The sequence below is a fragment of the Heloderma suspectum genome, chromosome 4, assembly GCF_057233095.1.
Source record: "Heloderma suspectum isolate Gila_16-S chromosome 4, 16-S_ref, whole genome shotgun sequence".
NCBI lineage: Eukaryota > Metazoa > Chordata > Lepidosauria > Squamata > Helodermatidae > Heloderma > Heloderma suspectum.
The window spans coordinates 158,669,195-158,683,307 of NC_139461.1; the positions used below are offsets into that span (position 1 = coordinate 158,669,195).

The 14,113-nt window shown below is 47.9% G+C and overlaps 1 protein-coding gene across 4 annotated transcripts in view; it reads right to left on the minus strand.

Annotated features, from left to right (window-relative positions):
• The window catches only part of DIAPH1 (diaphanous related formin 1), a 189,257-nt gene that overhangs the window by 151,482 nt on the left and 23,662 nt on the right, over positions 1-14,113 (minus strand). For 3 of the 4 annotated variants that reach the window (XM_084850933.1, XM_084850931.1, XM_084850934.1), the window contains exon 1: positions 12,973-13,283. The exons of the other annotated variant lie outside the window; for it this stretch is intronic. In XM_084850933.1, coding sequence (XP_084707059.1) covers positions 12,973-13,095 — 123 coding nt within the window. In that variant the 5' untranslated portion in view covers positions 13,096-13,283. Of the gene's footprint in view, positions 1-12,972; positions 13,284-14,113 lie in introns of those variants that run through there. 4 annotated transcript variants of the gene reach the window in all.

Genomic DNA, 14,113 nt, shown 5'->3' on the forward strand with positions numbered 1-14,113 from the left:
CAGTACTTCAGATTCGCTCAACTGGCATGAAAGTCACACAATGTGCAAAGCTAATTAGGACAGAGATGGATGTTTGCATGCGGCAGAAGCAGGACTTGAATATTTAGCATTGCAAACAAACCCAAGCCCTGAAACTACTCTCTCCCAGTCCTGGCACAAGAACAGAGATCAGGCAGAGAAAGGACAACATACAGTGCCTTGCATAAGTATATATATACACACACACACACCCCTTTGATTTTTCCACATTTTGTTGTATTACAACCTAGATTAATTTGCATTTTTTCCATTTCATTTACATAACATACTTAACATTTTAAAGGTGCAAAATATTTTTATTGTGGCACAAAAGTTAAACAAAAACGAACTGGCATTTGTTGGCTGAATGAATATTCACCCTTGAGTCAATACTTGGTAGAAGCACCTTTGGCAGAAATTACAGTGTGAGACTTTGGGGGTAAGTTTCTACCAGCTTTGTGCATCTGGATCCTGCAGGTTTTGCCCATCCTTCTTGGCAAAATTGCTCAAGCTCTGTCAGGTTGGATGGGGACTGCTGGTGAGCAGCAATTTTCAAGTCTTGCCACAGATCCTCAATTGGATTGAGGTCTGGGCTTTGACTGGGCCATTCTATGACATTCAGGTTCTGGTTTTTAAACCACTCCAGTGTAACTTTGGATGAGTGTAACTTTTGGATGTAACTTTTCGATGAGCCATTGGCCTGCTGGAAGGTGAACCTCCGCCCCAGTCCCGGGTCCCTTGCAGACTGAAACAGGTTTTCCTCTGGAATTGCCCTGTACTTGGCTTCATTCATCTTGCCCTCAATCCTGACCAGTTTCCCAGTCCCTGCCAATGAAAAGCATCCCCACAACATGATGCTGCCACCACCACGCTTCACTGTGGGTATGGTGTTCTCAGGGCGATGAGTACTGTTGGTTTTGCACCACACACAGCATTTTGCAGTAAGGCCCAAAAGTTCAACTTTGGTACCATCAGACCAGACAACCCTTTCCCACATTTGCTGTGTCTTCCACATGCCTTTTGGCAAAATCCAAATGGGATTTGATATGTGTTTTGTTTGTTTTTCAGCAATGGCTTTCTTCTCAACACTCTTCTATAAAGCCCAGCTTTGTGGAGCATCTGGGTGATAGTTGTCCCATGGATGGTTTCTCCCATCTCAGCTGTGGATCTCTCCAGCTCCTTTAGAGTTACCACTGGCCTCTTGGTTGCTTCTCTGACTAACTTCCTCCTTACCTGGTCACTGAGTTTTGGTGGACGGCCTTCTCTAGGATTTAACGATGCTCTAGCAGATGTTCATAGTTTGGGAAATTTTTGTATAACCCAACTCTGATTGGTGCTTCTCCAGAACTTTATTTTGATAGCTCCTTGGTCTTCCTTATGCTGTTTGCTTAGATATGCTCTCCAACAAACTCTCGTGCCTTCCAGAAACAGGTGTATTTAATCTGAGATCATGCGACACTTGAATTGTGCACAGGTAGACTCCATTCACCCCTTCATGGATCACTGCCTTGTTGTGGCAAAGGGGCTTGCGTAACTCAGTGAAGCCATAAGCTATGCCGTGCAGGGCCACCGAAGACGGACAGGTCATGGTGGAGAGTTCTGACAAAATGTGGTCCACTGGAGAAGGAAATGGCAACCCACTCCACTATTCTTGCCAAGAAAACCCCATGGAACGTATCACAAGGCTAAAAGATATAATGCCGGAAGATGAGACCCTCAGATCAGAAGGTGTCCAATATACTACTGGGGAAGAGCAGAGGGAATTTCCAAGTAGCGCCAGAAAGAGTGAAGCGGCTGGGCCAAAGCCGAAAGGACACTCAGCTGTGGATGTGTCTGGTGGTGAAAAGAAAGTCCGATGCTGTAAAGAACAATATTGTTTAGGAACCTGGAATGTCAGATCAATGAATCAAGGTAAGCTGGAGGTGGTCAAATATGAGATGGCAAGACTGAACATCGACATCTTGGGAATCAGTGAACTAAAATGGACAGGCATGGGCAAATTTAATTCAGGTGACCATCATATCTACTACTGTGGGCAAGAATCCCTTAGAAGAAATGGAGTAGCACTCATAGTCAACAAAAGGGTGGGAAAAGCAGTACTGGGGTACAATCTCAAAAACGACAGAATGATCTCAGTACGAATCCAAGGCAAACCATTCAACATCACAGTAATTCAAGTCTATGCCCCAAACACTGAGGCCGAAGAAGCTGAGGTTGATCGGTTCTACAAAGAACTACAACACCTTCTAGAACTAACACCCAAAAAAGATGTCCTCTTCATCATAGGGTATTGGAATGCTAAAGTAGGGAGTCAAGAAATCACCGGGATAAAAGGCAAGCATGGCCTTGGTGCACAAAATGAAGCAGGACAAAGGCTAATAGAGTTTTGCCAAGAGAACACACTGATCATAGCAAACACGCTTTTCCAATAGCACAAGAGGCGACTCTACACATGGACATCACCAGATGGTCAATATCGAAACCAGATTGATTATGTCCTTTGCAGCCAAAGATGGAGAAGCTCTATACAGTCAGTAAAAACAAGACCTGGAGCTGACTGTGGCTCAGATCTTGAGCTTCTTGTTGCAAAATTTCGGCTTAAATTGAAGAACGCAGGGAAAACCACTAAACCATTCTGGTATGACCTAAATCATATCCCTTATGAATATACAGTGGAGGTGAGGAATAGATTTCAGGGATTAGACCTGATAGACAGAGTGCCTGAGGAACTATGGACGGAGGTCTGTAACATTGTTCAGGAGGCAGCAACTCAATCCATCCCAAAGAAAAAGAAATGCAAGAAAGCAACTGAAAGGCCTGGCGTGCTATGGTCCATGGGGTCACGAAGAGTCGGACACGACTGAACAACAACAACAGACTCCATTCAACTAGTTATGCGACTTCTGAAGGCAGTTGGTTACAGCAGAGCTTATTTAACAGTATCACAGCAAAGGGAGTGAATACTTATGCAATCCAGCCTTTCCAGTTTTTTATTTGTAAATCATTTGGTGAAATATGTAGATTTTTCCCCACTTTGACGTTGACATTATTTTGTGTGATCAGTGACAAGAAATCCTAATTAAATCCATTTTAATTCCAGCTTGTAACACAACAAAATGTGGAAAAGTCAAAGGGGTGTGAGTACATGTGCAAGGCACTGTGTGCATGCATGCATCTTTACTAGCAGCAGCCACTATCACCGGTTCAGAAAGGCAGGCAGACATTTCTGGAGGCAGTGGGAAAGAGCAGAGGCAGGAGCAACGTGTGCGCCTTTACCAAGCAGAGTTATTGGATCACACTGTGAAGGCACTATGCTGAAGCAGAGTTGAGATACCACACTGGAAGAGGGGAAGGCAGGCAGAGGCAGCAGAAGGAATAGGCAGCACTGAGTGTGAGTGCCAGATGCATGTGAGCCACAGGCCCATGACTTGGCACATCCAGCGTGCCAATCGCCAAGACCTGCTGCACCATCCTGGCATGAGGCAGAGAGAAGGTAGGCAGAAAACAACCGCTCACTTGGAATGCTGCCTGGTGGGCAAAACGGGAGTTCCTGGGCAATACGCCAAGGAGACTGCAGGACACATCCTCCACTTGCTCCACCAGGTAGTGTGCCACTGAGATCGCTGTGTTATCCTGATGGCTGGGTGCCTCTAGGCCCAACCACTGCCCTGAGTGCCTTGGCCCCAGATTCTCAGAACTGTGCTTCTGCCTGAAAGGAGTCTGGGTGGCTGGGCAGAGCTCCTGCTGGGAGTCCCGATGTAGGAAAGTGCGGCCCTCTCCTGCCTCGGCCCCTGCCTCTTCTCCTTGGAATCATGCACTATCATCACCAGCTTGCCCTGCCAGTGCCTGCTAGCTTATCTTCTACAATGTTTTCATCCTTGAGTCACCAACATGTATACCCTGTCCTGGCACAAAGGCCCTAGCCACACCATTATGCTACCCTTCAGTCACTTAACCGGTGCCTGCACCTCTGATACAGGCATCCTGTCTGACATAAGATCCCCAAACCCATCAAATTCACCCATCTGTTGTTCCAAGAGCTTAACCACGGGAATCAGCTGGCTTAGGAAGGCAGTGCCAGCCCTCAGGATCTCTGTGGCTGTTAAGAACGTTTGAAAACCGCCACCAAGTGGAAGATGGTGTCCCAATGCTACCTGAATGGCTCTCTGTTGCTCAGCCAAGCCTCTCAAGTGTCAGGTATGTGGAGTTTCACTGCATCCCCACATCCTACATCAAGCTCTGCCCACCTCTACCTGCTTGTATTCTAGCAGCTTGCTGCCCTTCAAGCTCTAGTGGAAATACTCCACAATCATCTATCAGACTGTGGGGGCCACTGCAGGCAGGCTCCCCAGCTAGCCACCATGTGGGCTGTGGCTTCCTAGATTTTAGCTGCTGCATGGGACATGCACATCACCTCTGCATGAAGGAGGACTCACCGATACCTTACCTTCTGTGTCCCAGCAGTATTGGCTTCTCCTGTCCCCACAGGGATTAGCCCGCTTCACCTTGGACCACTCTGAACCTGAGCCACTCCAGATTCAGTGTATTTCTGAAGTGGGGATATTTGCTTTGGATTTGAAACTCATCTGAAGCATTTGCACACCCTTATCACTATATTTTGTAGGCTTCGATACCTATTTATGATGGAATGTATGAAGACCAGTCAATCTGGGTCAAGTCTTACATTTGACCCCCTTATTGCACTGAGCCTCACTGGCGTTACAGGCAGGATGGATGCAACCAAGGCATTTGCATGGCATGTACAATCTGTACACTGAGAGCCAGTATGATGCAGTGGATAAAGTGGAAGGCATCTGACTGGTGAGACCTGAGTTCCAAGCACTGCTCATCCACAAAACTCATTTGGTGGGCCAGGGCCACACTCTTTCAGTCCTCCTGACTTCACAGTGTTGTTGTGAGGATGAAATGGGGGAAAACCCACACAAGCTACCCTGAATGAGGGTAGCAGTGAAATTTTACTATTAAATAATAATTCTAATAATGGCAAAAGCAATGTCACTGCATGGCTTTCCTCCTCCACATTACCAATCATCAAAATAAGTGTTTGTTTTTTTCTAACCTCACTCCACCTTTAAAAAGAGGCAAGTATCAAAGCACACAATGTTCAAAAGATCATCCAATCAATTCCTCTGCCCTTAAAACAGAACCACGTACACCTAAAAGCATCTGTGGCATGCAAACATGGTCTCTAATCAAAAGCTTCCAGAGATGAAATATACCTTGATGGTTGTTCTACTGCAAATCTCTTCTGATCATCTGAAATTCTTCCTGATATTTTACCCTCTTTCAGTGTGAGCACTTTGAGATCTAATTCAGTCCCAAAAGATGACACACCCAACCTGCTACTTTATAGCACAATCCTAGACATGCATACTCAAAAGTAAATCTCATTGAGTTTAATGGGGCTTACTCCCTTGTAAGTTGGGATAGGATTGCAGCCTTAAGTTTTATTTCTTAGAAATTTCATTCTAAAAAGTATACTCTTTCCATTGCTCTCCTAATGTATCAATATCTCAAGGAAGAGAGAGAACTGGATGCAGTTATGAACTACTGCTTCCTCTATCTATCTCATATTCAAGCTTCTGCTGATCATCCAGGAATGGGCATACCTATTTAGCAAACTGCATGACATGCCCTCCTCTCACCAATTCTGCTGGGAAAGAAGACTGGCAGGGATGGCTCTCTGCATGCACCTTCTTTCCCAACATTCTTGGTTCTGCTGGGCAACAGGGTGCACGGGAATGGCTTCCCTTGCCTGCCCTGTTTCCAGGCAGAATCAAGCTCCCATTCACCAAACCACTGTTTGGCAGGAGCCCAATTCTGCAGAAAAACAGGACCTGCAAGAATATGCCATGTGTGGCAGAGGCAGTGACAGCAGCAGGGTGGGGGGTGTTGGGAGAGCATGGCACCCATGGAGGGCCACATAAGCAACCTCCAAGGACCACTGTGTGGTAAAGTTAATGCCCTGAATAGAGCTCTCATCACACAGTAATCAGAGGCCTTCACGCTACATTAATACCAGCATACTGAACTATTTGAACCCAGGGCTCCTCTTACAGAATACCCCCAAAGGCTTTCATCTCAAATTATCATCTCAAATTCTTATCTTAAAAACATTTATCCTGCTGGGGCTCTTCTATTAAGAGAATGGGAAAGGAATACTGCACCATTGTACCGCATACATTATACCACCAGGACGTTTCACCAAACACAAGACTGCATGCATATTTACCATTAAAGAGTATCATGCTTTAATTTTTCCTAAATCACAAGCGATGTGATAAGAGTCACTTCAAGAAAAGACTGAATGAAAAACTAAAACCGGTGAGGCTAAACCAAGAATCTTTTAACAAGTGTAAATAAATGGCAAGAGGTGGGGGGAAGAGATCAAGACCATGAGGTGTTTTCTAAACCCTTTCATCATATTCTGTAGTCCTAGTGACACTCATCCCCACGATGCCAATTTAAATTATACACACAAAAGTTCATTCTTTCCAAATGCAATCTACATAGTGTACACAGTGTAAATAATTTTGTGACGCGACAGCCACTAGACAAATCCTCTCCCTATTTACACATTTACAGCATAATCCTATACCTCAGGAGTGGGCAACCTTTTTTTATCAAGGCTTGATTCTCACAGAAGTAATCTTGGGGGGACGGGGAGAGACGTTGCCAGTGGGCAGGGCCAGAACCACCAGACAGAGAGACACATACACTGGCACTCTCTCCAGGTCATCATCCCCAGCTCTCCCTTTTAAAGCAGGGTGGATAAAAATTCATGATGTTTTTAAAAAATCCAAAACACTGGGTTTTAAAAATTTAAATCGGTTTCTAAATTTAAATTGATTTTTTTAAAGCATAAATAAAATACGTTTCTCTCTCACTTAAAAATAACATAGTTACAATTGAATCTCATCATAAACATGCTAAACCTACACTTAGGGAGCAATCCTATGGCCGCTAGACAGTGGGTAGACAGCCATAGGATATGCCATTTTCCAGGAACCGACCTCAGTGCCCGTGCTCCGAGGTTGGTTCCGGGAGAACCGACCTTCCCCCACTTCCGCACTGCACTGGAGGCAGCGTGGAACAGCCCCGTCCTCCGCGCTCACAAGAGGAGCCTGAGGCAACCGGAAAGTGGCGTGGCAGGGGGTGTTCCGGGGCGGGGAGAGCATAGCTGCATGTACGACACATCCAATGTGTCACACAGCAGCCTCCTTCCCCGCTCTGTGCTCTCACAGCTAGACAGCTGCAATTGTCTGTCTAGCCAAAAAAGCAGGGCAGGAGAAGTGCGGACAGAACGATCCCCTCCGTGCTTCTCCTGTCCTGCTTTGAATAGGTGGTCGCCTCAGAGTTCGGAGGCGGCCACCTATCTAGTTAGGATTGCACCCTTACAAAAGGATGCATAAAAAGGATGTGACCTACCAGTCAAACATGGGCATTCATTGCAGTTTTTCCCCTCCTGAAAACGGCTCTGCCCAGCCTAACTGCCAGCTCCGGCTCCTTGACAGTTCCGGGCTTCCAGTTTCTCCGACTAAAGTCACGTGTGCAAAGACACAGGCCAGGTGGGATTGTTGTTCTGTGCTTATGTGGTGGTGGTGAGTTGGGCCAGGTAAGTCAGAGGAGCTCGTTAACACGGAAAGACAATATAGCAGGGTGAATAAAAACTGATGCTTAAAAAAAATGATTTTAAAAACTTCACATCGAATTTTTTCAGCCAAGTAACTATCAATCCTTTCTTTGACCTATCACTCATGGACATTTTGTTTTTGCTTGCTACTTTGTTTTTTGGGAGGGCAAGGATGCGCGAGACAGAGAAAAGCAGGAAGGAGCACCACTGGAAAGAAAAAGATAAGACAACTTTGTCCAATGTGCGTCTTCCTGTATTCTCATACTAAGGCTGTGATCCTATATCCACTTACCTGGGAGTAAGTCCCATTGAACTCAATGGAACTTACTTCTAAGTAGACATGTATAAGACTGCTGTGAATCTCAAACTGTCATGGGTACTGGTCATAAGACACTGCCTCTATGGGAATATGTTAAAGAGATTCCCTCTTTAGATAAAAAGGAAAGCATGCAATATATATAGAATGAGACAAGGAGATGCAAAGTCTGTTCATAACAACGAAAGTGTAAATAATATATTGATGTGTAAGTTAACATGGCGTAGTGGTCATATTTGCAGCATTGTTCAGGAAATATATGAAAAAGTTTCAATGGGAAATTTGACTTAAATCAGTGATTTAACTCGATTTCTTTTCTTACTGATTTGAATCATGATTTAACTTGCTCTGATGTTAATCAAACCACCCTCTTTTAAAGTCATCACCACCACCCGCTCTCTGTCTCTCTCTCAAGGTTGCTGGCACTACTACTACCACCACCACCCTCTCGTGTGTGTGTGTGTGTGTGTGTGTCTCTCTCTCTCACACACACACGCACACAAAGACACACATGGACACCTTTTCAAACTGTGGATGCGGCCACATCAGTGTTTTCAAAATGCTCTCCTCTCCCTGCTTAGGTGGGGAGGGGGTTGCCCCCTCTTTACCCCACCAGGGATGCCTATGGAAGACCTCGGTCCACCCCGATCCCTGCTTTCAAAGCAGTCTTGAAGACGCTTCAAAGCACTTTGGAAGTGGCAGAAGCTGCCAGAGATATTACAGGCTGCATAAAATGCAGCCGAGGGTGCCAGTTTGGCCTCCCCTGCTGTACATGTTCACTAAGTCCCACTGTGATCAATGGGGCTTACTCCCATATAAGCACACACATAATTTCAGCCTTAGACTCTGTGGGCCCTAAAAGTTTAACAGCCATACAGTTATCAGAGTAACCTCTTGCCCTAAAACACTGATGTTAGGAGCAGGGAGTTAAATATGCCATTAAAAAACAAAATTAAAAATACTATTGATGTTGCTGACTTTCTTACAACTCACATTTTATTATTTAACATAGTAGCTACTTCACTGTTCATTCTGTAAAGTAGAGAGGGGAAACCTCCAGCCCACAGGCCAAAAGCAGCCAGCAGGGGCACCCAATCAGGCCCTCAGCACATTCCTAGGACAGCCCCCACCCCCCCACCGTGATCTCTATCCCTATCCTGGTACTGTGGACAACGGTTTTAAGCCTCCGCACCCAGCATGACATCTTGGAGATGAAAATACGCCACCCTCAGCTCATCTTCATGGATCAGCGGAGCAGAAGAACTGAAAATAGTGTGGATGTTGTGTGTGAATGAGAATGTGTGGGGGGGGGGAGAGAGAATGGGGTGTGTGAGCGGGATGGCCATGCTCACTTTAGGATATGGTCACACCCACTGCTGGCATGTGCCACCTACTGACCCCACTGGAGGTTTCCCAGGGGGCAATCCGGCCCTCAGTCCAAAAAGGTTCTACACCCCTCCTCTAAAGAAACCAATTTACCCATTTTAAACAAGAACGGTTTTCAACAAGAGCAGCTGGGGAAAGAAAGAATCTTAGGGCCATGCCACCCATTTCAATGTTTACCTCCAAACTAGGTAGACCGAAAGTTACAGAGTTTACTGTAAGCTCAGGTGGAACTACATGACAATCAGTTCACCAAGTAGACATTCAAATAGAGTTTTAGTTTTTCTAACACTCCATGTTTAATTATCATGTTCCAAATGTGTCATAGCTTGCTACTCCAAACAAAAAACCCAGTGTCTCCTTTACTGCAGAGAATGACAGGATCATGCCTATATTGCGGAATGAGTGCTCACTGGATACCAATGACTGAGCAGGCTATGACTTGAACACTTTTAGCTGAAAGCTCCTGATGCTCCCCAAGTAAATTTCAAGCATTCTTCTGAATTTGAACAAATCTTCTGCTCCTGGCTCTTACTTAATACTCACACTAAAGTACAGACTGCATAAACTCAAATTAGGTTTTGTGAAAACAAAATGCCACAGAACAAGTTGTTTATGCAGAAGTTATAGTTAAAGATTCATTGATGCTACTGAACCTCCTTTCCAACAGGTCTGTCATTCCCATTTCTCCCACTATTCCTGTCCTCTTCTTCCATCCCTTGTGATCTCATTGGCTGATCTGTTTAGATGTCATAGTGATCCTGGCCATGAGGATTTGTCCTGGTCCCTCTAGCTGTCAACTGCTAGAAGGACCAGAGCTCAGCTACTCTGATGTCACAAAGGGCATTACAGGAAATGGGGAAAACCTTGATTCTGCCTTTCAAGATTCACAAGGAAATTCTGTATAAGTAAACCACGGAAGCACTGCCTACATGTTCAAATTACACTGCGGTACAGATCAGTGGAGTGGTTTAACATTTTTCAAGAGAAAGATGGATGACAACCACTGATCAAAAGCTATGATACCCTACATTGACCACTGTAATATGCTCACCCACATTACTTTTCCCTCCCCACCCTCAAGGGATCAAATCTATTAACCACAATATGGATTTTTACAAGACTGAGCAGTTCTTCTGAATGAGTTTTCCTGTGCAATAAGGGCAAGTGATTACGCATAAGCCACTGAAGTGGAGTATGCCACCAAGGTGCATAAGGGGAGAACCCTGAAAGAGCCTCTGCTGCTTTTCACACTGGATGGGAAGGGGCCAAACAGCCCTCTGCCTGTGTCTTGGAGAGAGACAGCAGCTAAAGCATATAATTATGGGGACCTCTGTCCCCATCTTCTTCTTCACACTGAAGAAGAGGGGACAAAAAGTCCTTTGCCTGTATCTTAAGACTAGATGAGACTGCAGGAGCTCTATCATCGGAACACCTGTGAAATGTTGAAAGTTTAAAGCAGCCATGGGGGAGGGAGGAAGGGGAACCAGCGATGCTTCCAGACGGCTGTCTCCTAGCACTAATAGATGGTTGCTCTTCTGTTGTAAGATATTGTGCTTTTTCTGTGTACCTCCCATTACTTTCTGTCCACACCCTTAGTTCTACTCTTTCATCTTTAAAGGGTAGGTTTTAAAAAAAAATCTTTTAAGTAGCACTAGAACACTTTTCTAGCTATATATATTTCTTTAAATTGTGTTTAGCTTAAAGGGAAGAACTCCTCCTGATTGGTACAGAGCATGAGCCCAAGTAGAGAAATACCTTGAATAAAAGAGGATTACAGTGCTATACCCCTGTGATGCCATATTACATTTTCTTTAAAGTAGCATTACAGCGGTATAGTGCTGTAATGCTCAAAAATAATTTTAAAACCCCATTCCACCTTGCTAAAATGGTGGTGCATGAGAGGAGTTTTCCCCCATCATTAAAAAAAAAAATAGCAGCAGGGCACTGCAACACTCTTCCATTCAAGTGAGTGGAGGGAAACCCCATTCATCAGACTTGGCAAGGTTTTGGCTCCCTCTGCATGCTCCACCCCCTGCCTAAGCCCCACCCTCAGGAGTTGGGGGGGCTTGCAAAGGAGGCTGGATTCCCCATGATCTCAGCACTGATTGGAGATGGCAGCAAGATTCTCTGCCGTGGAGCCTCCCCAAGTCCCCCTAGAGTCTTGGGGAGGGGAGGAGTCGTCAAAACCAAGCCCCCTCGAGGCTTGGGGTGGGGAGAAGTGGACATGGCATGAGGGAGGTTACAGCACAGGCAAAGCGGCTGGAGCTCTCCACCCATGATTTTGGCTGGGGCTGCTTCACCCTTGCCACACCTTCCCTGATCGGGGATGCCGCACTAACCTCAAGCACGGTCTGGAAAGCATGTCAGGGAATGATGACATCCAGGGACTTGGCCACACGCTGTTACATCATCCAGCCCCCAGCCCAGCTCAGTTCCCCTCCCCTGATCTAAGAGGCATTTATTTGTGTTGTTTTTATTTATGATAATTTAAAAGTATATTTTAATATACTTTTAAAACATTGTAACCAAAAAATGTTTTATTCCTACTTAAAAGATCAATTACAAATAAAATAAATGGGTGACAAAAATAGCACCCGCCGCAAAGGGTACAGCAAATGAATGCTGAGCTGCGGTAGGTTCAGCTGCCCAGTAAAAACAAGGCCTCTTTAAAAGACAAAAGACTAGCACTAAGAACATGTACACCTCTGCAGACTGCACTACTCTCTTCTGTCCTTCTCCAAAATAAGCTGGATGTCCTGCGATATGGAAAAAGGCAAACGCAGCCCTGGGAAGACACGGGAGGATTGCAAGTGGATGGCAACGGCGGATGGGCCCCCTGTAACATGTGAGCGAATGAGCCACGGCAATCCCACAATAAACGCCTCATTTGGAAGCAGCCCAGGTCAGGGCCTTGGTGCTCCCAGCTAACGCCCCACCACCCCCGCTGCCAGACCTGTTATTGGTCCTCTGGGGGGAAACAGAGATACCACCCTACGGCCGTTTTTCAGCTTTAGAAGCCCTCAGGTGACCTGCGCACAGACTTCCCCTCTGCAGCCCCTTTGGCTCTCAGCCTGCACAGCGAGGAGAGCCCTTGGACAGCGGGATCGGGGCTGTGCTGCTGGCCAGATCGCGCGCGCAGGCTGTCAGCGCGATCCCAAAGCTGGCAAGGCGAACAGCAGCACCTCGAGTACGTTCTACAGGAGCCGCCTGGGCATCCAGCATCGCTCTTAGGATCTTTAGGCAGCGTCTGCGAGAGGCAGAGACGCGCGGGGGCTGCCCCAGAGGAGGTCTACGACCAGCGCCCGTCCAGCCCCAACTTCGGAGCCCGCGGGAAGAACTTCCCAGCGCCTGGCGCCGGCGAGGCGCGCGCGGAGGCTCGCCGGCAGGCAGGACGGGGCTTCGCTGCTGCACGGATCCAGGAAGCGAGGAAACTTCCTGCTTCGCCCTGCCCCGGCAAGTCGGCGGGACATCTGCCGGGCGCGGGAGGGCGGCCGCGCCCAGCTCCACCTGCCGCGGGAGAGGCGGGCAGGGCCGGCTCGCCTGGTAGCCCCCCGCGCCCGGCCCCCGGCCCCCGGCCCCCGCTCCCCTCGACACTCACGAATTTCCGGGACTTGCCGCCGCCGGGATCCGCCGCCGCCGCGGCTGCCGCCGCCTCCTCGGCGCTCCGGCCCTTCTTGCGCTCGCGGCCACCTCCGCGCGCGGATCCGCCGGCGCCCTCCATGGCGCGCCCCTGCCCCAAGCCTGCGCGCGCGGCCGAGAAGAGCGCGCTGCGCGGGACGACTCGCCTTCGCGCCCACCCGGCACCCGGGGCGCTTCTGCCTCACCAACGGCCGGCTCCGCGCAGAACCGCCGCGCCGACCCGGCAGCGCCTCCTGCCAGTGCCGCCGATGGGCGCTCGCCCGGCGCCCCGCCCATCGCCGCGCCGTCACTGCGCGCAGCGGAGCGCGCCTCTCGGGGCCGAGCCTCGCGCGCCTCTGGGGCGCGGGCGCCGTGAGCGTAGAGATAGCTGCTGGAAGACGAGCCCCGTGTCTGGGGCGAAGCTTCCGGGTCCCCTTTTCCTCCTGTCTCCTGGGCGGAGGCCGGGCTCAGAAGCCGAGCGGGGCCGCGCAGCTGTGCCTGGCAGGGATCGCGGCGAAGGCCGAGGCGCCTGCTTTTCTCGCTCAGGCCTCAGGTCGTATGGAAAACGCGGTATATGGGCTTTTAAAAAACAACACTTTAAGATGTATTTCTAATTGCTCTGCCCGGCCCGCCCCCGCTCTGGGGGCGGCCGGCTGACCGAGATGTGGTCGGTCGCGCAGGTTCGGTGGCAGGGGTGGTGTCAGGCAGAGGCTCGCTTGGATTTCCGGCCAAATTCTCCCCTGCAAAACACCCTTAGGGCTGTGGCAAAAGTCAAACAAACCTCCCAGCCCAACTCCTGTGCTCAGTTGCATACAGAAGCCTCGACTTGCGTGCAGACACGAACTTTGAAATGCGTAAAAACTTTAAAAAAAAAAAAAAACGTATTTCACGCAGACCAAAACCTGAGTTAGAACGAACAGGACGTCATGTCTTTTCAGCTATCTTTTCTTTGAGGTGACAATCACTGCTACGTTAAAATCGTGGATTTTTCCATTCTTTTAATATGGGAAGCTTTCATTTCCATCCCACGAGACCAACAGCAAGTGCCCACGGTCCATCTGAAGCGGAACAACGTATGAGATTTTATTTTAATTAAGCGTATGGCTATAATGTGGCTGGAA